The following is a 25,874-nucleotide window of genomic DNA, read 5'->3' as shown; positions in this document are numbered from 1 at the left end:
CATCAGTGCTCAGACTGTCCGCAATAAGCTTGTAGGCCACCAGACATCACCGGCAACAACGTCGCCTATGGGCACAAACCCACCGTCACTGGACCAGACAGGACTGGCAAAAACTGCTCTTCACTGACAAGTTGTGGTTTTGTCTCACCAGGGGTGATGGCCGGATTCGAGTTTATCGTTGAGTTTATCGGTGATACACCGAGGCCTGTGCTCTAGAGCAGGATCGATTCGGAGTTGGAGGGTCCGTCATGGTCTGGGGCGGTGTGTCACAGCATCATTGGACTGAGCTTGTTGTCATTGCAGGCAATCTCAACGTTGTGCATTACAGGGAAGATATCCTCCTCCCTCATGTGGTACCCATGTCATCCTGACATGACCCTCCAGCATGACAATGCCACCAACCATACTGCTCGTCCTGTGTGTGATTTCCTGCAAGACAGGAGTGTTCTGCCATGGCCAGCGAAGAGCCCGGATCTCAACCCCATTGAGCAAGTCTGGGACCTGTTGGATCAGAGGGTGAGCACTAGGGCCATTCCCCCCAGAACTGTCTGGGACCTGTTGGATCGGAGGGTGAGCACTAGGGCCAATCCTCCAGAAGTGTCCGGGAACTTGCAGGTGCCTTGGTGGAAGAGTGTGGTAACATCTCACAGCAAGAACAGGCAAATCTGGTGCAGTCCATGAGGAGCAGATGCACTGCAGTACTTAATGCAGCTGGTGGCCACACCAGATACTGACTGTTACTTTTGCTTTTGACCCCCCTTATGTTCAGGGACACATTATTCAATTTCTGTTAGTTACATGTCTGTGGAACTTGTTCAGTTTATGTCTCAGTTGTTGAATCTTATGTTAATACAAATATTTACACGTTAAGTTTGCTGAAAATAAACGCAGTTGACAGTGAGAGGACGTTTATTTTTTTGCTGAGTTTACATGAGTCAGAGTTTTATATGTAGCAATATCTCCATTTTAGATGTGATAACAGAGATCTGCCAGCATGGAATTCATTCCTTCATAAACAACTTTGTACCAGGTCTTGAAAGGCAGGCTTTGGTTTGCCACTGACCAATCCTTACGCTCCAGAGCATTGAGTAATAGTAGACCTCTTAGGATCATCATCGATCATTTGTGTTTTGAAGTTTCAAAGACACAGACTCATTGAAAGTTGGATTCAAACCAAAAACTAGACATTACAATGTAGTGTTTGCTGCAACCTTGGCCTGTTAGCTAAGCTCAACTTGGGGTAGGACTGAACTAATTGTCCATGGGGTATTTTTACATGGCAGTTCAGGGCAAGTGACCAAGACTCATGACCTGTCCAAATCCCATTTCCTGTTCAACTGAAAGACTCTCAAAATCAGAGAAAAGATGACGAGAAAGAGAAGAGTTGTGAAGGGGGCGTTCCTCCGACAAAAGACTTGTCTGAATGCAGTTCACCCTTTTCAGAGCTTGGCATAGTTTACTAAGCACCATGGCGACATGCTGAAGAACTAGCAGTGTCAATGCGCCTGTGTCATTTCATTCTCCTGGGTACCTTAAGAAAAACTCCACTGGAGGAAGTGAATTTTCCCAAAGTTACGGTAATGTTAGATTCATCAGAGAGAAACACACTATGACGTGACAGGAATCTTAAGATGTGTTTAGGTGGTCGAGTGCATAGTTCTTTACTTCTGCCTATAACAGTTTTAGAGACCAAACTTGACAGAGAGCTTCACAAAATATAGCCTATCACCTGATTCCAAACCAATGCTTTTTTTGGAGAATAGTTCCAATTAGATAGATGGTGGGAGTGGCACAGTTCTCTAGAGTTTCCAGTGAGGGATGGAGATGATGTCCTTCCACAGTTTACATTCTAATGTCAGTCAGCAAGCCCTGCCAATGGCATGGGTTTGGATGCCACTTCTGACACCATGTTATGTTATAAGCTATATGGATGAGACCGAGAGACGTGTCAAGGTAACAGGAAGTTATATGGAAACAATACAGGACATGCATCTGGGTCTTTGAACTTTGACCAATATAGAATTAACCCTTTACAGGACAATGATTTTGTCTGAAATAATCATCAAACTAATCATGACAAAGACCTGTGTACAGTAGCCATTAACCTTTCTGAATATGATTATCCATGACAGTCAAAAATAAGAGTATACGGCTTGCCATGTCAGAACTAGAGAAAATTAACAAGCAAGTGGGGTGAAAAATAAATGGTGGTCTACATATCAGACCTAATGTACGACCAAAACATAGTTTGCTTGATGTTACTGAATATTGCAATGCACACATTCATGTTTACTATTCTACTTTAACTCCACAGAAACCAATCAAAACAGAAAGATGTATTTAATTCCTGCAGAGATTATTACTAGGAAAGACTTTTCTGCTTTAATCTTTTCCACTGAAGCTGACAGATCATATTAAGAGCACCCATAACTGGATTGAACCCCACAGTTTGATAACGGAAGACTAGTGATTTCTCTGTAGCTTGTTCTCACTTCTCCCCTCCCCGTTCAAGATCTGTGTGTTTGGGTGAGTGTGTGTGGTTATTTTTTTATTCTTCTGCATTTAAAACACAAAGCATTCTTTTGTCGGACCAATCTGCAAAGGCCCTCTAAAAGCCAAAAGGCTTACGCTGAGCTGGATCACGTCACGCTCTGATTTGATGCCCACGACAACAAATGGAGGTTCTTACTCTTTTGTTCTACTTACTTGTGTGTGGCCAGTTGCATGTCCAGGAACACAGATGTATATGATACATGCATTTTCAAAAGTTTCAGAAAACTATGGCACTTTCTCATGGAGCCAAAATGGTTCCAGTATTCCACACAGTCCTGGCATGTCCAGAACAGTCTCCATCTTATAGACCTTCTGGTTTTTTTATATTGTTTTTAAAAATTTAACTAGGCAATGGTGGTTAACCCTGAGCATTTAGCTACTTCTCAAGGCTTTCCCCAATGCTCACTTTAATGATGCTCGTGCTGTAACAAATACTTTTACTGAAATAACCAGCGGTCCTCAATTACTGTGAGCTTTGCAAAGCCTCTATCACAACACCTAATGAACAGCAACAATGTTGACCATCCCAGTCCTGCATTTGCTGATGAATCCCTCCCTTTGAGAATGAAGCTCCCATGATTTATATGTCAATCAAATGGAAAAGACTGAAGTGTCAATGTCAACCATTTTACTCTAGGGGGTGAGAGACATTCCTGGGACTTCACAGCTAGCCATGACGTGAAGAACATGTAACATATGCCTTGAAATCTCACCCCATATTGTACTTGGCATCACATTTTATTTGTTATTTAGCAGATAGTGTTATATAGAGTGACTTACATTTTTTAAATACTTGTTCCCAGTGAGAATGGAACCCAGAACCCTGGCATTGCAGACACAATGCTCTACCAACTGAGGTACACAGGACCACATCTCATTGTTGTGTCTACTGATCATGCCATTGCATACTGTTTGTCCTTACAGGTTAACACAGACTCTTAAATGGTGATAATCTCAATTGCATGCTCTGTAGGCCTTCCTCTGTTTGGGTGATACATAAAATGGGAACATGCTCATCTAAAATTAAATAATTCAATGCATTGTATTGATCATCCTAAGTTTTTTGACCTGCCAGCGTTGTCCTTTTGACCTGCATTTTGATGACAGTGCTTCTGTATGTGGCCTTTATGGTTAGTATAACTATGTTTAGTGTGGGCCTGATTCGCGCTATCTATACCGACTGTGAGAACCGGATAGAGGAAGGAGAAAAGGTATATTTTTTTAGGGCATTGGAAGGAAAAGGCAAGGATGTGGGGATTGTTATCTTTCGTGAAATGTTGTTCTTTCAACCCCCCTTACAACTTATATTTGACCCGGTTGAACTGGTGAAGGATTTTAGATAAGTGGTGAAGGGGTAGATGATTAGAATTGGGACTCACTTTAAATGTCTGTGCTTGAGGTTGGTCAGGGACATTGAAATCCTGCTTTAAGACTAAGTGTATTATTTTCAGTCTATTTTCAATTACTCCATCCATACTACTTGTGCTTATCCGTGTGTCTAAAATGGCACTAATAAACATCTTGATATAAGGACATACTTTGTTGCCATTTTTATTTGACTTTACACTTAGGCCTATCTAATGTAACATGAAACCCTTGGGGGCCTTGTAAAAACCTCCGGAAATTACTTTTGTTTTCTGTCCTCTCATTCATTGACCATTTCCTGCGATCATATTCCTGTGGAATGCTTTATGAGAGCAGTGTAACGCTGTGAGTACACGCCATTGGTATTTTTTACAACCCATGACTTGAGGGAGTTCTAAAAACACCTACAGCTCCCACATGTTTTACTTCACCTCTAGGTAAATCCATCACTTGTTTGAGAGAAAGGCTTTCCTTTCCACTCCTGCTTTTCTTTTTTGGGGGGGATTCCTTTTCCACACTGACATCTGACATGGTCAACATAACAACAGTCATGTTACCAGACACTAAATTGACTTTGCTGTGTTCCATAAATGATTTGCTGCACTTAACCTGCCCTGTAGCACTTAGTCTGTTTCTTGTATTTATTGCTTTCTTTAAACAGATGATTTGCACTCAAAACTTGATTTGTCTAGCTGTCTAAACCTGTGGCTATGAAGCTAAACTGCTGTGTTTAGTGTGCGTGTTGGTGTGCGTGTTGGTGTGCGTGTTGGTGTGTGTCACGTTCTGACCTCTATTTCCGTTGTTTTGTATTTATTTAGTATGGTCAGGGCGTGAGTTGGGTGGGCAGTCTATGTTTGTTTTTCTATGTTTTGGGGCATTTCTATGTTTTCGGCCTAGTATGGTTCTCAATCAGAGGCAGGTGTCATTAGTTGTCTCTGATTGAGAATCATACTTAGGTAGCCTGGGTTTCACTGTGTGTTTGTGGGTGATTGTTCCTGTCACTGTGTTTGTTGTCACAGGATAGGCTGTATAGGTTTTCACGTTCCGTTTGTTGTTTTGTAGATTTGAGTTATTTCAGTTATTTCATGTATTGTTCAGTTTTCCATTAAAGAACATGAATAACCACCACGCTGCTTTTTGGTCCGCTTCTCCTCCTACAGACGAACGTCGTTACAGTGTGCGTGTTGGTGTGCGTGTTAGGGTTATGGACATACAGATTCGGCGGGGTTGCACCTGGAGAAGGACTGGGATAAGGATAAACCAACCAGATGCAACAGAATGAATAGATAGCAAGAAAGGGAGTGGAATGGGGTGATGGTGAGATGCCTAATTCAGCTGGCACATGGATGTAAAGAATGTCACAGTTGAATTATCATGGTGGATCAATTGGAGCAATTTCAATGAGCACATCTCTTGGTTTTCCTCTAACCGTACCAGTGTGTTAACGGAGCTTGTCATGTTGAGGCCTCTCCTGTTCCTTATGGGGCCAACATTATTCACCTCCTCGACTCTCTCCTCTTGAGAGTCATGAAACAAAGTCCTTGGAGCTCAAAAGCACAGTCCTCTGTTTGTTCATTCCCCTTCTCCTTTCTTCCTCTCGCCCCTCCACGTATTATTTCTGCATGGCTACTCTCCCTCTGACCTCTCAGACATTGGGTGGGTGGGGGGGGGGGGGGGGGTAGGGGTAACATGCCTAAGGTCCCAGCTGCTTTGGATCACATTCACACAAATGTATCAAATACAACAGCAATGTGTACTGTAGCAAAGCATTACTGTGAAATGATTCGTATATAACGTCTAGAGGGCTTATTTGGATGGTCAATTTGTTTTATATTCATGCTGATGTTCTGCTTCCATTAGGCCACTTTGGGAGCAACCACTATTGGAGGATAAATGGGCCAGGGTCCTGTGGTGGATAAAGACTGTCTATGTGAAGGAGATCAAATATAAACAAAGAAAGAGGGATGGCAGTGGGACTTCCCAAAATAAAGACCATGTCTCTCTCTGCAAGCAGGCTTGTGATCTCACTTGGTTGATGGTCCAGAGAGCTGACAGCGATGGTGCCAACGCTCGCTCACAGACAACCTACTGGAGCAGGGATATAGATATTCTCCCCCTGTCAAAGAATTCAGCAACGAGACCTCTTGAAGGAAGTTTTCCATGTTATCCTCTTTCCTTTGAGTTATTTTCCTCTCTCTTTGCTCTCTTTCTTACACAGACACAAACACGTAAGGATTTCCCCCCACTAATTCAAAGTTTAAAAAAAAAATGTAATTAATGCAAGAACATTTGATGTTGTGATTGCATAGGCCTAAGTATACATCCCCTGAGGCAATACTTGGTGAAAACAGCTTTGGCAGCAATTACAGCCGTGAGCATTTTCTGGTTAAATCAATCCCAATGCATAATGCAGCCACCATCATGTTTGAAACTAAGGGTGGTTTTGAAAGACACACACACACACACACACACACACACACGTTAATGGGCAGAAGACATGGAGCACAGGGGACGGAGCTGGGACTCTGGGAGCACAGGGGACGGAGCTGGGACTCTGGGAGCACAGGGGACGGAGCTGGGACTCTGGGAGCACAGGGGACGGAGCTGGGACTCTGGGAGCACAGGGGACGGAGCTGGGACTCTGGGAGCACAGGGGACGGAGCTGGGACTCTGGGAGCACAGGGAACGGAGCTGGGACTCTGGGAGCACAGGGGACGGAGGGGGGTTACTCATGGAGCACAGGGGACAGAGGGGGGTTACTCATGGAGCACAGGGGACAGAGGGGGGTTACTCATGGAGCACAGGGGACGGAGGGGGGTTCTCAAGCACATATAGCTTGACTTAATTTGGTGAAGGGGGCGTCATCAGGAGGTGGAATAATGTGCACAGCTGGTGCATTCCCAGAGATAAAAGCACAATTAATTCTGATAACTGAATTTATTAATGGTATTTTTGTATCATTATTGTTTTGTTATAATTACTACCACAATGACTGCTGGCTTTGCAAATACTTAAAGTAATAGTAGGAGAGGTATCATAATAATTATTCATCTGTGTGCATTTGAATATCTAAATTCATGTTAGTAAGCATTCTAAATCAACTGCGCCACATCGTCAAGACAGACGTTGGTATTTTTAGGCAGGCTATTCTGTTCAGATTACAATGGAGGAACATTTGGGTTGAAGCCATAATCATCTTCCCATGGATATGAAAACTATCTACACAATCTATATATCTATCTATCTAGTAACTCAGATTATTACTACACAATTACCATTTTACAATGTAATCTCTTGTATGTACCTGGTCATTTATGCATTTTAAAATAAAGTGCAACGCAAATGGCCATATCAAACCACCACTTCATTAACAGACGCTAAATAGCTTGAACGCACATACATTTGACAAATATATATATATATTTTTTACACTGATGTCATTGCCTATATTAATTTAATGTATGTGTTCTTGTGGAAAATTGGAAGAATTTCTAAATGTAAGGCACACTAAATTTAGAAATTCTAAATAAATGTATTCTCTGTGAATTTACTGCTGGACAACGCGACTGGGACGGTATGAGAGGGGAGGGTTGAGTTGAGTGGGTTGAACTGACAAAAATATTCGCTTTTACTTCGCCTATCTTGCGCACCGTGCTCAGTCCATGGGATCACTGTGGGGAAACAACTCAGCCACTGGGAAAGACACAAAAAGGTTTCTTACTTAGCAAATTGTACCAATATAAAAGGTTGACACTTGTAAAGAATATTCGCATTGATGACGACTATTATTAAAGGTAAGGAAACATGACATTGACACAATTTCTAGATTTTATCAATGTATTTGGCCTAATTATGTGTCTGGCCATCAGTATTAGTAGGTTATGAAGAATTCTGTAACAACAAAAATACTATTTGCTTTCTAAAGTAATTTAAGATCATATCTTAAATAGGCCTACAGAAGAAATCGAAAAAACATGTATGAACAAAAATAACGTTAATCTTGCTCATCACTTGCCCATGAGTTTTAAACGCATTTCAAGTGAATGTTAAGACGCCGTTAGATAGTTTTGGAAGTTAGTTCTTGCAAGTTTGTTCTGAAGTTCATGGATTTTTTTCCAAACACATTTTTTTTTATAGCTTACTTCATAGTTTACCAATGCGTCACCCCCATCTAATTCTTAGCCCGGTTCAGAATCAGAATAGCCTATTATGATGGTAATATGCATCATCGCGATACTTTTCCATCTTGTGGAATTCAGCACACAGTTCAGAATCAGGTATCATGATCGTCATGTCCATAAAGGGCCGATCTGGGTCCGACTTTTCTGATTGTTTGCTTTATCACATATTCAAAAAGAAAATAGATTTATCCTCAACTCTTTTACAAAATAATTGCCTCGTTTTCATGTTCACTTGTTTTTAGAAGGACTTTTGTTCTGTCTTTGTCTTTTGTTCGATTAGCCTACTGAATACTCAATCACCATTCCATATAAAAATGAGCTAGTAAATAGATTTAATTTTAGGAGTCATAAAAAAAATCTACAACAAAACATTTTCTCATGACTGTTCTAAATTGGTATTTTCTATTTTTTCCAGGAGTTTCATGATTGGGTCCAAGGACATTCTCAGAATATCCTGTGGCATTGAGGATTATTTGATTTGAGCGTCTGCAATGACAACCCATCAAGCGTGTAGGATTACCATTGCCAGCTGTGCCTTGACTCACCAGCTCCACTCAATGGACTAAAATCTTGAACTAAAGAATTTGGGGGATTTCATTAAAAACAGAACCATGGGTGACTCCATGTATTCTGACTTGATAGCCAGACACTACAACTTCACAGGGAAGCTCCGGAAAGTTGAGCAAGATTCCAGGCTCAAAGCGGACTCTGTGGTTTTCATCATTGTATGTTGCTTCATTATTCTTGAGAATGTCTTGGTCCTACTTACTATTTGGAGGACCAAGAAGTTCCACAAGCCCATGTACTACTTTATTGGGAACTTAGCTTTATCAGACTTGCTGGCTGGGGTGGTGTACACTGCCAACATCCTGCTGTCAGGTGCCAACACATACAAACTGACCCCCACACAGTGGTTCTTCCGGGAGGGTAGTATGTTTGTGGCCCTGGCAGCCTCAGTCTTCAGCCTGTTGGCCATCGCCATTGAGCGCCACCTCACCATGCTGAAGATGAAGTTACACAACAATGGCAACACGTGCCGTGTCTTCATGCTCATCAGCACCGTGTGGCTGATTGCAGCCATCTTGGGCGGCCTGCCCATCATGGGCTGGAACTGCATCCAGAGCATGCCCAGCTGCTCCACCGTACTGCCGCTCTACCACAAGACCTACATCCTGTTCTGCACCACCGTCTTCAGCGTCATCCTCATGGCCATCGTGGTGCTGTATGCGCGCATCTACGCCCTGGTGCGCACCCGCAGCCGCAAGATGGTGTTCCGCAAGGTCTCCAACGGCCGCGGCGGGGGTAGCGCTAGCAGCAAGAGCTCTGAGAAGTCCATGGCCCTGCTGAAGACTGTGATCATCGTGCTGAGCTGTTTCATCGCCTGCTGGGCCCCACTCTTCATCCTTCTGTTGCTGGACGTGGCCTGCGACATACGCATGTGCCCCATCCTGTACAAGGCCGAGTGGTTCCTGGCCTTGGCTGTGCTCAACTCGGCCATGAATCCCCTCATCTACACACTCACCAGCAACGAGATGCGTCGCGCCTTCCTCAAAACGCTCCTGTGCTGCAGCGTCTGCACCCAGTCCTCCGGCAAGTTCTCCAAGCCCATTATTGGTGCAGAGTTCAGCCGGAGCAAGTCGGACAACTCGTCCCACCCCAATAAGGATGAGCCGGAGTACTTGCCAAGGGAGACCATTGCATCCTCTGGGAATATCACCTCCTCTTCTTAAAGAGCCTTCTGGACTGTTGTGTGAAAAGTAGCTCCACTGCTTAGGAAGTGTGGATGTATATATGTTTTTGTGTAGTGTGCAAGTGTGTTTGTACATGATGTATATAAATGTGTATACGTTGTGTGTGTGTGGTTTTGTTACCCTGTGGATGTGTGGATGTACAGTATGTCAGTTTGTACAGTAAGTTGCCTCTTCAGTTTCCATTTGTTTTATCACTTCACAAAGTGTCTGTCCATGTCAGAGAGTAGAGATGTAGAGTTTGTTTTCTTCTCCCCTCACACCTTGGACTGCCAGCACTGATCTGAATATGTTCATATTCAAAAGACAATGGGAAGCACACACACCCAAACTATAAACCTGATTTACAGTATAGCACCTAAATTGTAAACCTGGCTTACAGTATAGCACCTAAACTATAAACCTGATTTACAGTGTAGCACCTAAACCCTAAACCTAATTTATAGTATAGCACCTAAATTGTAAACCTGATTTACAGTGTAGCACCTAAACCCTAAACCTAATTTACAGTATTGTACCTAAATTGTAAACCTGATTTACAGTATAGCACCTAAATTGTAAACCTGGTTTACAGTATTATGAGAAGAAGACGTTTTTGTCAAAGGTATTTTTTGTATTTAGTACAGCACTTGTTGTAAAAGTGCTAAATAAGAACCATCAACCCATTATAGGCGTTTACTGATTCTCTATAATGGGTGTTGATGGAAGAGTAAAAATTGTTTGTAGTGCTTATTGTTCTTATTGAAATATTTAAGAAATACAATGAATGAAGTGCTTGTGTATCTTCGACTTAACTCTGAAGGCTAGTACAATGTCAATTCTACCCCCTGATTGAGAATGTATTTTGTACTTGTTATTTGGTTTATTTCACTCTCATTGGATAAAGTTATTTGTAGCAAAGCAATGTAGTTGCAATAATAATTTATATTCAAAAGCGAAAAAGGCGTTTGGTTTGTGTGACAAAGGTTATATTTTTTATCCAGTCATGATTTTATTGTCCTTTCTGTTTCACTTTTAGATGAAGATACCGTAGCTCCAGCCATTCAACATATTTGTCTGTCCCTCAGTTACCACTCTCAAAAATCATTTCAACTCTCGTGAAAACCAGCATGCCCCTGTAATAGGGAAGGTCATGAGGTTGAAAAAAAAAAAGATTGATGTCAAAGGATAAGCAATAGCACTGGTCTATTCCTGAAAGTACCAAGCCCAATAATTACTTACATTTTCATAACGGAATAAGTTAATGACAATGGGCACACACATCACCAATAGCTCACTGGAATCCTCCCATATAGATTTGTTGTTAAGAGCACCGTTAAACACCCATGGACAAGTACAATGTCGCTTTTCAGGGGTCAAGTAATCACAGTTTGCCAAACTCCCATGTGGACCCAAGTCATATTTGGCACGTGTTTTGGTTAGCTCTTAATAAATATTGTAAATCAAAAAATTGTATTGTTGTCTTCTCTTGTTGTCTTTTCTTAACAGACAGGCTCAGTACAGAATGTTGTGACATTAAAGAAAAAACATATTTTTGTAACACAAGTTGTCATATTGTTAAAGTTGTCAAAGTTGGGTTAAATGAGGGGTTCCGACTATGTTCTGCCACCTAAAGGTGGGGGACAGTAGAGGGAATTGGATAAATATCTGTTAATAATAGGCTACTCATCTGAAAGCAACTAGTTTGGGGGACAGGTCCAACAACTTACCCAGCTGTTTCAACAGCAGTCCTGAATAGGGTTGCAAAATTCCAGGAACTGCCTCTGGAAGTAACGTCAGCACAATAACTGTTTGTCGGGAGCTTCATGAAATGGGTTTCCATGGCCGAGCAGCCACACACAAGCCTAAGATCCCCATATGCAACGCCAAGGGTCAGCTGAAAACACTACCTGCCTCAATGCATAGTGCCAACTGTAAAGTTTGGTGGATGAGGAATAATGGTCTTGGCCTGTATTTCATTGGTCGGGCTAGGCCCCTTAGTTACAGTGAAGGGAAATCTAAACGCTATAGCATACAATAACATTCTAGATTATTCTGTGCTTCCAACTTTGTGGCAACAGTTTGGGGAAGGCCCTTTCCTATTTCAGAATGACAATGCCTCCATGCAGTAAGCGAAGTCCATACAGAAATGGTTTGTCAAATGAGATGTTCGACAAGGAAGTGTCAACATACTCATGTAGTGTATATATAAAACACAGGTAAATCCCGTTTTTGACTGCACTGGGCCTTTAAAGTCTATGGGGAGGCAAACTCAAGTCGTGCTGGATTATGATAAGATACTTAGCGCCTCCCTGTGGCTATCTGCTGTTATTGCTTCATAAAGTTGTTTTTTGGTACAACATTTAAATTTCTTTACATTAATATGTATGGCAGGTGTAATTCAAACGCATTATGAGATTGCGCCTGCACCAATGAACAATGTTGCTACTGACATCACTTTCATATTATGTATCATATGTTTAATGCCAACTATTTAGGAAACATTTGAATGAAAATGACCTACCTGGCCCTTACTTTCCTGGCCCTTACGCTGTTCTGTTTTTTAGCCATTGTCCTTTCATCAGCTGTTGCTATACTAGCTTGCTTGCATGTTTTAGCTAGCTAGTATTCAGGCCTACATTGAATTAGCTTGCTCTATGCAAGATTAAACTAACTCAGTTATCTTTTAGGAGATTCATCTACCTAAATGAAATAATAAAATACTCAACAATTCCCTCCAGTAAGAGCCTACTAACATGTATTGTAGATATGTGGTAGTAGAGTAGTGGCGTGAGGGCACACACTTAATGTGTTGTGAAGTGTTATTTATTGTCATGTAATATTTCTAATTGTATATAACTGCCTTAATATTGCTGGACCTCAGGAAGGAGTCGCTGCTGCCTTGGCAGTAACTAATGGGGATCCTTAATAATGACAAATACTGCTGCTCATTATCAGACAAACTGACACGGGAATCGAGCCCTTCAAACTCGATTCAAGCTGTTGGACACGTTTTTTTGCAACTTTCGCAGGCAAGTCTTTTATTTAAACTTTTGCGGATAAACTACTACCTACATGGTATACAGAGACATCACATAGAACTGTGTTACTTAGTAAACTCAACTCCATATACATCTGGTTGGAGTTGAGTTGCAATGAGTGTCGAGTCTTGTCAGTCGATACTTGTAAAAACTAATATTAATCTTTAAATGCCTATCGTGTACTTATGTTTGACCTGTGTACATGTAGGCTTTTCTTTGTGTGCTGAAATCCGTAGTTTTTGATTAAAACCCAATTTTTTTGTGACGTCTGTCAAATTGCGCTCCGTAATCCACTGTTTCCCAATGAAGGCTGATATTACGACTACAACCTTGCGCTACCACTCGATACTTTTACAATGATCCATTCTAAAATGTACTGTGCACCCGTGCTTATCCTGATCGTTATAGAGTTGTCAGTCGGAGTTGGAATCCATCATTTTTTTTAATAAAAAAATTGCATTCTGTGCATCCCCTGCCAAAACTAAAGAATCTGCTGCTCTTTCTTCGTTAACAAAGAATGGCTCCCTTGGCAGCGGTCGCGTACAATTGGACTTTAATCAACAACTACGGATTTCAGCACCCAAGGAAAAGTTTGCAGTTACACAGGACAAACATAAGTACATGGTAGGCGTTGAAGAATTTTTATTTTTTACAAGTATCGACTAACACTGACTCGATGTAGTCGTAAGTACACACCACTGACAGTTATCACAACTCAATTTTATTGAGATGCATATGGATTTGAACGCGATCAAGATTAAGTATTTATGGGCCCTGGAAAGGGAGGGAATAGCACTAAAAGTGGTCAACATAATTTATCTGCAAGAAATATTTGCCAAAAATGAGTGCATAAACAACATTATAAACAACATTTTGGGAGAATACAGGAAAGAATTCAGTTGAAAAATGAATAATTGATAGAGTACTGTGGATGACAATATCCCTGTGAACCTCCCATGCCCTTGTAACCTTGTTGTGAATCTAAGGTAAACACAACTAACAACATTATACAAAGGGTCAGGTTTGAGTTTGTTTCCAGCTTCACTACCCCTGGACACCATGTGTGTCCATGTTGGTTTTATTGAGCCTTTGGTGAGTGTACTGTATTAGGCTACTTTCTTTTCTGATTCCAATCGATTCCAAGGTGATTTTGTTTTGATTCCTGAAATGAATATTACACTGTTATCATCTGCAAAAATAAGTAAATGTTAATGTGACAGCCGTCTCTCTGCTGTGCTGTCTCAAGGTACTGGATATACTTTACAGAATGTTGTCATTTGCACTTTGCTTTTCTTTGCACTGTTTCGGCCGTTGAAACCAACTATAGAAATAATTATCACAAATAACCCAGCAAGGAAGTAAGAAATGATCCACTAATTACAAGTTGTTGGGGTAATCCGAGTAACTCAATCCGTTAGGTTAATCACGAAGCCCAGCAGCACTTGGTCAAAATAACCCAACATGTGTTCTATGCTACATTGACCCAGCGCTGCGTTCGTGAAATAACCTAAGTTGGGTTGTTAAACACATCATTTTTGGGGTGCACATTTGGTGAGTGTCCAGTTCTGTGTATTACAGTTTAAATGTAAATATTGCACTATTTTTAGTGTTGACTGTAAATGCACAGGTTGTGCTTATGGATAACACAGTGGAGGTGAACTGTATACCCCACACCAACCACATCACCAGTTGTAGGGTGGACAGGGATGGAATTAATCTCAATCAGATTCCTTGTAAACACAACATGACTATAACTAACCCATAGCCTATGAAATCCCTATTCGACAATTACTACTACTCCCATTACTACTGCCATCACTACTGCTGCTGCAGTGCTTGTTGTAGCGCTGAGTGGAAATAGGAAGAAAGTGCATTTTGTGGCTTATAAAAGTGTTAAATACAAAGTGTTGACAGTGCTGAGTAAGAATTTAAAATCACTCATAAAACATTTTTGCTGTTTTTATTGACATTCTCTCTCTAGTCATTGTTTTAAAAGTTTTGAATTCTCACATTATTAACTTTTCTGCAGCTTTCTTTTATGCCTGCTACGTTACTGCATGTACTTCACCTGAGCCATCCGACTGGTCAGCGGTAAGCCTATAATGCACTTGATTTGCTCTCTGGGCCCGCCGGGAAGGAAGAGACACATGAAATGGTTCAAAATGGCAACAGTTCGCCAACACAGCGTGCAGGGCAGCTGCATCGGGTACACCTACTGTCAACAGCCCCAGACGAATAATAGGAACACAAGGCTTTATCGTTGTTGTTTTTTACAGAAATGTTTGGTGATCGACTAGGAATGCCTTGGAGATCGACCATTAGATCGCGATCAACCGGTTGGTGACCACTGCTCTAGAAAGTTGAGTGAAGTTCAATCTCAGGCTTTTCTTTGTGGGCTGACATTTCTGTACGGCAGTTCTGGGGAGCTGTGTGGCAGTCTTAGAGGGAACATTGCTGATGATTCAACCATAAACGCATCAGCAACCACAGCTAATGAAGTCAATGAAACCCTTAACAAAAAGTTGCCGTCTGTTTTGGAATGGGTGGCCAGTAATAAACTGGTCCTGAACATCTCTAAAACTAAGAACATTGTATTTGGTACAAATCATTCCCCAAGTTCTGAATCTGGTAATGAACGGTGTGGCTGTTGAACAAGTTGGGGAGACTAAACTACTTGCCGTTACCTGAGATTGTAAACTGTTATGGTCAAAACATAGATTCAATGGTTGTAAAGATGGGGAGAGGCTTGTCCGTGTGACACCACACTCCACAAAGCAAGTCCTGCAGGTTCTAGTTTTATCTTATCTTGATTATTGACCCGTCATATGGTCTAGTGCTGTAAAGACCTGGTTAAGCTGCAGCTGGTCCAGAACAATTACACGATACTGACACACACACACACACGGCTGGGGTAGGCCATCATTGTAAATAAGTATTTATTCTTAACTGACTTGCCTAATTAAATAAAGGTTATATTAAAAAACAACTACCAAACGTTGAAAAAAAGAAGGAACCAACGATATTTATAATTAGTTCATCAAAATAATGAATCCGTGTCTTTTACAGTGGGAGTAAATAAAGCAGTGTGCAGAACAAGCAAGGAGTTGGGCAAAGCCAAGCACGAGCTCACGAGATCCTATTGGCTCGTTGTAGCATGTATTTGCATATCTTAAAACTTTGACATAGCGTTAAGTCTATGAAACTTAGTGCACTGTGTTCGTAAAATATTTTAGTTTTGGGGACAGAACAATTTATTGAGATCAGATGTTTAATCGATGAGAAAATTACCTGAATGTCGGACCAGTTTTACCTAGTTCCATCCTCTCTCACTACCCGTGCCTGAACTTCCTCTCACTACCATATTTGGTGTTGAGAAAACGTTGTGAACGGACGCTTCAGCTTTATAGCCCCTATGACGTGACTGGGTTAACCCTTCGTTTGCGCCATAAACATCTATTTGACTTCAAGGTATTGCATTCTGGGAACCGATGTTATTTTATCCCGCGTCTTTTCTGTTCTCTAACGACTTGTCCATTAGAAGAGAACACTACTTCCCATAATGCAAATGTACTTTTTTTCCCCCCAGTCAAAGTTGGTCCGTCTGCTTGTGAAATTAAATTGGAAAATGAGAGCAGCGAAAGGAGTAACCGAGGAGATCAAATTGAAAATAATGCACATTGACATCAAATATGCGACAGTACCGCAGTTGTATTAGCGACGGTTCGTTATGACAGACGTTGCACGGTGTTCTGTCTTGCTCCGTTTTTGTTAGCTATATGGACGTTGAACTAGCTGGCTAGCCACCTCCCTGTCACGAGCAACGCCGGGGTGTATTCTTCGTTTAGACTTCGGTTCATCACCGTACTGCAGTATGTTACAGTGGCCGAAAGGAGGGCCAGGGCTCGGTTATAGCATTTGAGATTCACCGCTGTACAAGAGCATCAGTTCACACCATTTGTCAACAATGCACAACTCGTTGCAAGCTATAATTATTGCCATATTTTATGCAAGTTAGCCAGTCAGCAGTTAATATTATGGCACAGTACAGAAAATAATAGCCAGTAACATTTCAGTGCCGTGGTACAAGTGCAGGTGGTGCATTCCGAAAAGGTATTCAAGTTGTCCTCTTTAGCAAAGTTCTTGGTTAGGTTGTCAAACAGTTAAGCTATATGTCTGCTAGTTTCCAACTTGTCTATATTCTTTTTGTGTACATGAAGTAATATAAAAGTGATATTTTTTTCATTATCATGTCCCTTTTCTCTGCACAGTGATAAGGGATCATACACGGCAGGATGGAGCGAGGAGGCACCATGGAGCGAGCAGGCAGCATCCAGCTGGACGTCCCTGACTTTAGCAACTCTGTGCTGTCCCAACTGAACCAGCTGCGTATGCAGGGGCGGCTGTGCGACATAGTGGTGAACGTGCAGGGCCAGAGCTTCCGTGCTCACAAGGTTGTGTTGGCTGCCAGCTCCCCTTACTTCCGAGACCACATGTCACTGGGCCAGATGAGCACTGTGTCCCTGTCAGTCATCCGCAACCCCTCGGTGTTTGATCAGCTCCTCTCATACTGCTACACCGGGAGGCTGTGCCTGCAGCTGGCCGACATCATCAGCTACCTGACGGCCGCCAGCTTCCTGCAGATGCAGCACATCATTGACCGCTGCACGCAGATCCTTGAGGGCATTCATTTAAAGATCAGCCTGGCGGAGGAGGAGCTGGGGGCCGGAGGGGGGCATAGGGGGGCTGGGAGCTTGGAGGGAGGAGGAGGAGGAGGAGGTGGGGTAGGAACATCAGGGGGCTCTCTAAGCCCGCGCCGCAGCAGCCCCAGGGTTCTGGGACCTCAAGGAAGCAGAACCCGAGGTGCCATGGATATCCGAGAGGTGGGAAGCCCAGCGGGGGAGTCCATGAGCCCCCAGATGGTGGAGCACAGTGGGCTGGGCCCGGAGGGTCTGCCTGGGGGGGTGGAAGTGGGCAGCAGGCTGGGGAAGGAGCCCATACTGCGCATCAATCGGGCCGGCCAGTGGTACGTGGAGGCAGAGTCGGAGAGGGGGAGCGGCGGTGAAGAGGGGGAGTCAATGCGGGTGGTAGATGGTTTGAGGATAAAGACAGAGAGGATGGAAGACTGGACTGGGGCTGATACCCAGGAAGAAGGGAGCGGGGCGGAAGAGGGAGCAGCCATGATGATTGACACGTCCGTATGCAGCTCGCTGGTGCAGGAGGGTATTGTCACGGGGGCCAAGAGCTCTCAGCCCTCCAGCAGCTTCAGTGAGACTGAGAGGTGGGTACAAGTTCCAGGGAAGCAGTCACTTTATATAATATGTATGCCATTTGGCAGCCGCTTTCATTCAAAGTGACTTAGTCATGTGTGCATACATTTTTTTCCCTATGGGCGGTCCCGGGAATTGAACCCACTATCTTGGCATTGCAAGAACCATGCGCTACCATCTGAGCTACACCATATAAAAGGGAGTGTGCATGCACGTTTTAAACTGAAGTAAAATTCAGTACAAAGTACCTCAGAAAAGCACGTTGGGTAACATTTGAAGGTTATTGAGTGAAAATTCTAAACAAAAGCAGCCTACTATATGTATTGCTAATGGAAGATGGAGTGCTAAGGTAAATGGCTCAGTGGACTTGCCTGCTGAAGAGGTTTGAGGATCCAGTATCTCTGTCCTGTCAGGTTTAGTCCTACTGGCAGTGTGGTGGTGATGGCAGAGAGACCGAGAGCCAAGAGTGAGTCACCCAGCAGAGTAGACGACCAGTGCCATCCCAACTCGCAGGTATGTGTCACCCTCATCAACTGGTATCCTACCCTGGTGGTCAGCACTCTGCATTTCCAAAGTCCACCATACAACGCTAGTCCAAAAAAAGCTAGCTTTCAGTCCAGGTCCAATCAATGATCTTTTAAGGTCTCGAGGGAGGTTATGGATTGGTACACTAGCCTGTTACATACTCAATGACCATAGCACTGTGATGAAGGGGTTTACTACTAAGGGGAATCATGCATGTTGTGTGTATTCCTCTTGGACACGTACAAACATAGAGGTGATGATGATGATGATGCAGGCCCTGTGAACAACTCCTTAATCTGGCCCTGTGGAAAGTCCTTAATCAGATTTCAGAAATACTCCATAATACAGGAAGGGAATACTTTCCCCAACACCTATGACATCAGCTTAAATTAAGGGTCTTAATTAAGACATAACTATTATGGGAACCCATGACAGAAGTGTGGTACAACAATTCCAACTGCAAATACAGTGCCTTGCAAAAGTATTCATCCCCCTTGGAGTTTTTTTCTATTTTGTTGCATTACAACCTGTAATTTAGATAGTTTTTTTATTTGGATTTCATGTAATGGACATATAGTCCAAATTGGTGAAGTGAAAAATAAAATAAAATGGAAAGTGGTGCGTGCATATGTATTCACCCCCCCTTTGCTATGAAGCCCCTAAATAAGATCTGGTGCAACCAATTACCTTCAGAAGTCACATAATTAGTTAGATTGCACACATGTGGACTTTATTTAAGTGTCACATGATCTCAGTAGATATACACCTGTTCTGAAAGGCCCCAGAGTCTGCAACACCACTAAGCAAGGGGCACCACCAAGCAAGGGGCACCACCAAGCAAGCGGCACCATGAAGACCAAGGAGCTCTCCAAACAGGTCAGGGACAAAGTTGTGGAGAAGTAAAGATCAGGGTTAGGTTATAAAAATATCAGAAACTTTGAACATCCCACTTAGCCCAATTAAAGACAATGGCACCACAACAAACCTGCCAAGAGAGGGCTGCCCATCAAAACTCACGGACCAGGCAAGGAGGGCATTAATCAGTTAGGCAACAAAGAGACCAAAGATAACCCTGAAGGAGCTGCAAAACTCCACAGCGGAGATTGGAGTATCTGTCCATAGGACAACTTTAAGCCGTACACTCCACAGAGCTGGGCTTTACAAAAGAGTGGCCAGAAAAAAGCTTAAAGAAAAAATAAGCAAACACGTTTGGTGTTTGCCAAAAGGCATGTGGAAGACTCCCCAAACATATGGAAGAAGGTACTCTGGTCAGATGAGACTAAAATTGAGCTTTTTGTCCATCAAGGAAAACGCTATTTCTGGCACAAACCCAGCACCTCTCATCACACGAGAACACCCATCCCCACAGTGGAGCATGGTGGTGGCAGCATCATGCTGTGAGGTTGTTTTTCATCGGCAGGGACTGGTAAACTGGTCAGAATTGAAGGAATGGTGGATGGCGCTAAATACAGGGAAATTCTTGAGGGAACCCTGTTTCAGTCTTCCAGAGATTTGAGACTGGGACGGAGGTTCACCTTCCAGCAGGACAATGACCCTAAGCATACTGCTAAAGCAACACTCAAATGGTTAAAGGGGAAACATTTACATGTCTTGGAATGGCCTAGTCAAATCCCAGACCTCAATCCAATTGAGAATCTGTGGTATGACTTAAAGATTGCTGTACACCAGTGGAACCCATCCAACTTGAAGGAGCTGGAGCAGTTTTGCCTTGAAGAATGGGCAAAAATCCCAGTGGCTAGATGTGCCAAGCTTATAGAGACATACCCCAAGAGACTTGCAGCTGTAATTGCTGCAAAAGGTGGCTCTACAAAGTATTAATTTGGGGTGGACAGTTATGCACGCTCAAGTTTTCAGTTTTTTTGGTCTTATTTCTTGTTTCACAATAAATATTTTTTATCATCAAAGTGGTAGGCATGTTGTGTAAATCAAAGATACAAACTCCCCAAAAGTCCATTTTAATTCCAGGTTGTAAGGCAACAAAATAGGGGAAATGCCAAGGGGGTGAATACTTTCTCAAGCCACTGTAGCAATTATACATACTGAGTGTACAAAACATTAGGAACGCCTTCCTAAAATTGAGTTGCACCACTTTTTGCCCGCAGACCAGCCTCAATTCATCAGGGCATGGACTCTACAAGGTGTTGAAAGCATTCCACAGGGATGCTGGCCCATGTTGACTCCAATGTTTCTCACAGTTGTCAAGTTGGCTGGATGTCCTTTAGGTGGTGGACCATTCTTGATGCACTCGGGAAACTGTTGAGGGGGAAAAACCCAGCAGCGTTGCAGTTCTTGAAACAAAATGTTGCGCCTGGCACCTACTACCATACCCTGTTCAAAGGCACTTAAATAGTTTGTCTTGCCCATTCACCCTCTGAAAGACACACAATCCATGTCTCAACGCTTAAACATCCATCTTTAAGTGGATTTAATCAATAAGGGATCGTAGTTTTCACCTGGTCTGTCTATGTCATGGAAACAGCAGGTGTTCCTAATGTTTTGTACAGTGTAATCTAGTGTTACAATGAGTGTTGACAGTCTTGAGACGTACCTCTTGTTTGTCTTTTAGGGGGAGGAGCAGGCTGTGTTGGGCGGCTACGAGGAGTACCTGCGTGAGCAGGTGGCTGACCGCTGGTGCCACTACAACCCTCGACTCACCTGCATCTACTGCTGCAAGTCCTTCAACCAGAAGGGCAGCCTGGACCGCCACATGAGGCTGCACATGGGCATCACACCTTTCGTGTGCCGCATCTGCGGCAAGAAATACACCCGCAAGGACCAGCTGGAGTACCACATCCGCAAGCACACAGGAAACAAGCCCTTCCATTGCCACGTCTGCGGGAAGAGCTTCCCCTTCCAGGCCATCCTCAACCAGCACTTCCGCAAGAACCACCCGGGCTGCGGCCCTCAAGAGGTGGCCCACAGCGCCTCCCCAGAGACCACCACTGTCTCCTCCAGGGGGGGGCAGAACGAGGAGGCGTCGCCCAGCCAGGAGGAGCCAGATGGGGGTGGAGGTGGGGCCTCTTTCAGAGAGAGTGTCCAGGCCTCTGTCTCCACCACTGGGCCTGATTGACCCAGTGGACCAGGGAGGGAGATGGTTGGGATATAGGAGGACAGGGTATAGGTTAGGTTAATGGTTTGTACTCTCCTGCCAGTGGAGGAAAGACAATGTATGTTGAAGTTGCTTCAAAGGAAATGATGATAAGGGGGAGGTCAGAAGGTCAAGTCCATCCAGGGTGGGATTTTTATAAGCATTTTTTTTTTTATTCCTTCGACTAAACTGCAGGGACAGGAGAACGATGCAACAGAGTAGTTTGATATGGCACTTCGTAATATGTCGTTATTTATAAATGATATTTCCGCTTTAAACCATATCTACCTTCACAATACAAACATGAACAGATTAAGCCAACACATGAAGAAATGCCACACACTCCCAATAACCTCACAACACTGAATGCAGTGGTTTTTATTTGACTATTTTCTTATGTTAGTTTTATTATTTTTGTATAATAACTACATACAATTTCAATTCTTGCCTTTTGTCTTGAGACAATCTTGATCAGATGGGGGTCAGTGATAATCAGACTCCTCTTCATACATTAGATGGGCAATTCCACGGTTACTCGTGGTTTTCACATAAAAATGTATGTCAAACAACAAGCAATGGTTGCAAAGTTGAACAAACCATACACATTTTTTACACAAGGACTACTTTGAACAATTTCCAATTTTACAAAAACATTTACTTTGACAGTGCAGAGGCAAAGTTTGGTAACAGAATGACAACACCAACAGCACAAACTGTCATTCTCTTACCAAACTTTGCATCTGCTCAAGTAAATAGATTTTTGTCAAATGTTCCGTGTAATTTATTAAGTAGTCCTTGTACATAATTGTATGGTTTGTTTACAGAGAGAGTCTCAGCATCACTGTTACGGTGGAATTGCCCATGTGCCAGAATGGCTTAAAAATGCAACTCCACATGAATAGTAGATATGGCCCAGTGAACAAAACCAGTTAATTTGGTAGAGTAATTAGTACAATTCTGAAAATAACACTGATGTCAGTCTTATGACGATTTTATGTCATGTGTCTTAACACGGCTAAATGCATTCAGAAGTATACCATTATTTAATCAGTGCAACACTTTTACAATGTATTAAGATATTGGCAAAGGTAAGAGGCCTTTTAAAGAGGACTTGTTAATCCATATGTATTTGAACCATGCCTCCACATTCTTTAACCAGCTGCTGAATGCATACTTCTTTACAGGAACACAGGAAACTCAGTTTTTTAAACATTTTTTTACCTCAGATAAGCTACAATAAAACTCTGTTACCTCTCACACATCACTACGCAATACAGCTCTGCTCCAAGCAGATTGGTCGATGCACTCAGTTGAATTTACAGTATGTTTTCATTTTTCTATGTTGTGGTTAATTACCTTATTTTTTTTTATAAGTGACTGTTTTTTTTGCATAAGCGCATCTGAACATTTTTATCTAGCTCTGACAATGTATCTGGAGGATGTAGAGACCAGATTGTAATGGAGGACACTCATCGCTATTGGGGGTGTCCGAAGGAGGAGAGATGAGACTCTGCAGCTGAACTGTAGTACCACCCAAGAGAAAGACTCTGCAGCTGTTCTGTAGTACCAGCCAAGAGAAAGACTCTGCAGCTGTTCTGTAGTACCACCCAAGAGAAAGACTTTGCAGCTGTTCTGTAGTACCACCCAAGAGAAAGACTCTGCAGCTGTTCTGTAGTACCAGCCAAGAGAAAGACTCTGCAGCTGTTCTGTAGTACCACCCAAGAGAAAGACTGCAGCTGTTCTGTAGTACCACCCAAGAGAAAGACTCTGCAGCTGTTCTGTAGTACCACCCAAGAGAAAGACTCTGCAGATGTTCTGTAGTACCACCCAAGAGAAAGACTCTGCAGCTGTTCTGTAGTACCACCCAAGAGAAAGACTCTGCAGCTGAACTGTAGTACCACCCAAGAGAAAGACTCTGCAGCTGTTCTGTAGTACCACCCAAGAGAAAGACTCTGCAGCTGTTCTGTAGTACCACCCAAGAGAAAGACTCTGCAGCTGAACTGTAGTACCACCCAAGAGAAAGACTCTGCAGCTGTTCTGTAGTACCACCCAAGAGAGAGACTCTGCAGCTGTTCTGTAGTACCACCCAAGAGAAAGACTCTGCAGCTGAACTGTAGTACCACCCAAGAGAAAGACTCTGCAGCTGTTCTGTAGTACCACCCAAGAGAAAGACTCTGCAGCTGAACTGTAGTGCCACCCAAGAGAAAGACTCTGCAGCTGTTCTGTAGTACTACCCAAGAGAAAGACTCTGCAGCTGTTCTGTAGTACCACCCAAGAGAAAGACTCTGCAGCTGTTCTGTAGTACCACCCAAGAGAAAGACTCTGCAGCTGTTCTGTAGTACCACCCAAGAGAAAGACTCTGCAGCTGAACTGTAGTACCACCCAAGAGAAAGACTCTGCAGCTGTTCTGTAGTACCACCCAAGAGAAAGACTCTGCAGCTGTTCTGTAGTACCACCAAAGAGAAAGACTCTGCAGCTGTTCTGTAGTACCACCCAAGAGAAAGGATGCAGCTGTTCTGTAGTACCACCCAAGAGAAAGACTCTGCAGCTGAACTGTAGTACCACCCAAGAGAAAGACTCTGCAGCTGTTCTGTAGTACCACCCAAGAGAAAAACTCTGCAGCTGTTCTGTAGTACCACCCAAGAGAAAGACTGCAGCTGTTCTGTAGTACCACCCAAGAGAAAGGATGCAGCTGTTCTGTAGTACCACCCAAGAGAAAGACTCTGCAGCTGTTCTGTAGTACCACCCAAGAGAAAGACTGCAGCTGTTCTGTAGTACCACCCAAGAGAAAGACTGCAGCTGTTCTGTAGTACCACCCAAGAGAAAGACTCTGCAGCTGAACTGTAGTACCACCCAAGAGAAATACTCTCCAGCTGTTCTGTAGTACCACCCAAGAGAAAGACTCTGCAGCTGAACTGTAGTACCACCCAAGAGAAATACTCTCCAGCTGTTCTGTAGTACCACCCAAGAGAAAGACTCTGCAGCTGTTCTGTAGTACCACCAAAGAGAAAGACTCTGCAGCTGTTCTGTAGTACCACCCAAGAGAAAGACTGCAGCTGTTCTGTAGTATCACCCAAGAGAAAGGATGCAGCTGTTCTGTAGTACCACCCAAGAGAAAGACTCTGCAGCTGAACTGTAGTACCACCCAAGAGAAAGACTCTGCAGCTGTTCTGTAGTACCACCCAAGAGAAAGAATGCAGCTGAACTGTAGTACCACCCAAGAGAAAGACTGCAGCCCACTGATGCTACAGATGTCCCATCACCAAAGGATAGACATGCTTGCTACAGTGGAGTGTGTTCCACTGGAAATCAGTCATTAAGAAGAGGAGGCATCCAAAGGAATTGAGAGGACAAGCCAAGGGTCGTATTTCCCTCCCTCGCAGGGAGGCCAAAATAATTACGTCAAGCACTTCAATTGAGGGGATTGAAATAGTTACATTTTTAAAGAAATATGTAAAAGATATATCGCAAATTGAATTTAACTTAAAACATAGTTTTTATACAGATAAAGGGTAGCCCAGTGGATTGACTGTTTATTTTGTTATTTTTTTTTTTAGATCTGAATCATTTGTGGGTGTGACGGGAGTTTTTAATGAATGGGTGTGACGGGAGTTTTTAATGAATGGGTGTGACGGGAGTTTTTAATGAATGGTTGTGACGGGAGTTTTTAATGTATGCAAGTGAAAAACTTTTACTGATTTGTCCACTGGGTTTTTCTTATCTGAAATGAGAATGCATTACACATCACCACAGTACACCTCGGTTAATATTCGTCAGACAAAAACAGATCAACATTCTTTATAAATATCAGGTATTTTTGTTTACTCTGTTTGTACGTAACATTTAAGGGGTTTTAGATAAACCATTGAGCTTGGGCTACCTGCAGAGAAATCAAGCCTTATTTAGCAAGTGCAGCTTAACAAAGATCAAATGTACACTGAACTAAAATATAAATGCAATATGCAACAATTTCAAAGGTTTTACTGAGTTACAGTTCATATAAGGACATCAGTCAAATGAAATGAATTCAGTTGGCCCTAATCTAAGGATTTCACATGAATGGGCAAGGGTGCAGCTGTGGGTGGGCCTGGGAGGGCATAAACCCA

At 42.9% G+C, this 25,874-nt stretch overlaps 2 protein-coding genes across 3 annotated transcripts; both read left to right on the top strand.

Moving 5' to 3' along the window:
- Positions 1 to 7,561: 7,561 nt before the first annotated feature.
- Positions 7,562 to 11,300, top strand: LOC139365976 (sphingosine-1-phosphate receptor 1). The gene is made up of 2 exons (XM_071103076.1): positions 7,562 to 7,712; positions 8,515 to 11,300. Exon 2 carries the CDS (start codon positions 8,711 to 8,713, stop codon positions 9,827 to 9,829), a length of 1,119 nt encoding a protein of 372 aa, XP_070959177.1. The 5' UTR covers positions 7,562 to 7,712; positions 8,515 to 8,710; the 3' UTR covers positions 9,830 to 11,300.
- A 1,859-nt stretch (positions 11,301 to 13,159) lies between these two features.
- On the top strand, positions 13,160 to 25,594 carry LOC139365815 (zinc finger and BTB domain-containing protein 37-like). Of its 2 annotated transcripts, none has more exons than XM_071102908.1 (4): positions 13,160 to 13,484; positions 17,136 to 18,145; positions 18,548 to 18,647; positions 21,247 to 25,594. In XM_071102908.1, the coding sequence occupies exons 2-4, from the start codon at positions 17,160 to 17,162 to the stop codon at positions 21,748 to 21,750; spliced, it is 1,590 nt and encodes a 529-aa protein (XP_070959009.1). In that variant the 5' UTR covers positions 13,160 to 13,484; positions 17,136 to 17,159; the 3' UTR covers positions 21,751 to 25,594. The 2 variants fall into 2 exon arrangements, with proteins under 2 accessions (XP_070959009.1, XP_070959072.1); XM_071102971.1 differs by lacking the exon at positions 13,160 to 13,484 and adding an exon at positions 16,456 to 16,977.
- The last annotated feature ends 280 nt before the right edge of the window (positions 25,595 to 25,874 follow it).

The sequence above is a fragment of the Oncorhynchus clarkii genome, chromosome 1 (genome assembly GCF_045791955.1).
Source record: "Oncorhynchus clarkii lewisi isolate Uvic-CL-2024 chromosome 1, UVic_Ocla_1.0, whole genome shotgun sequence".
Taxonomy (NCBI): Eukaryota; Metazoa; Chordata; class Actinopteri; order Salmoniformes; family Salmonidae; genus Oncorhynchus; species Oncorhynchus clarkii.
The sequence above is the reverse complement of the archived record's forward strand: the minus strand, read 5'-3'. Positions and strand labels throughout refer to the sequence as shown.

Excerpts from the sequence above, each read along its gene's own strand:
- LOC139365976 (XM_071103076.1), top strand. The coding sequence starts at position 8,711 with ATGGGTGACTCCATGTATTCTGACTTGATAGCCAGACACTACAACTTC.
- LOC139365815 (XM_071102908.1), top strand. The coding sequence starts at position 17,160 with ATGGAGCGAGGAGGCACCATGGAGCGAGCAGGCAGCATCCAGCTGGAC. Across the intron at positions 18,146-18,547 it reads AGCTTCAGTGAGACTGAGAG|GTTTAGTCCTACTGGCAGTG; the intron begins GTGGGTACAAGT and ends CTGTCCTGTCAG. Across the intron at positions 18,648-21,246 it reads AGTGCCATCCCAACTCGCAG|GGGGAGGAGCAGGCTGTGTT; the intron begins GTATGTGTCACC and ends TTTGTCTTTTAG.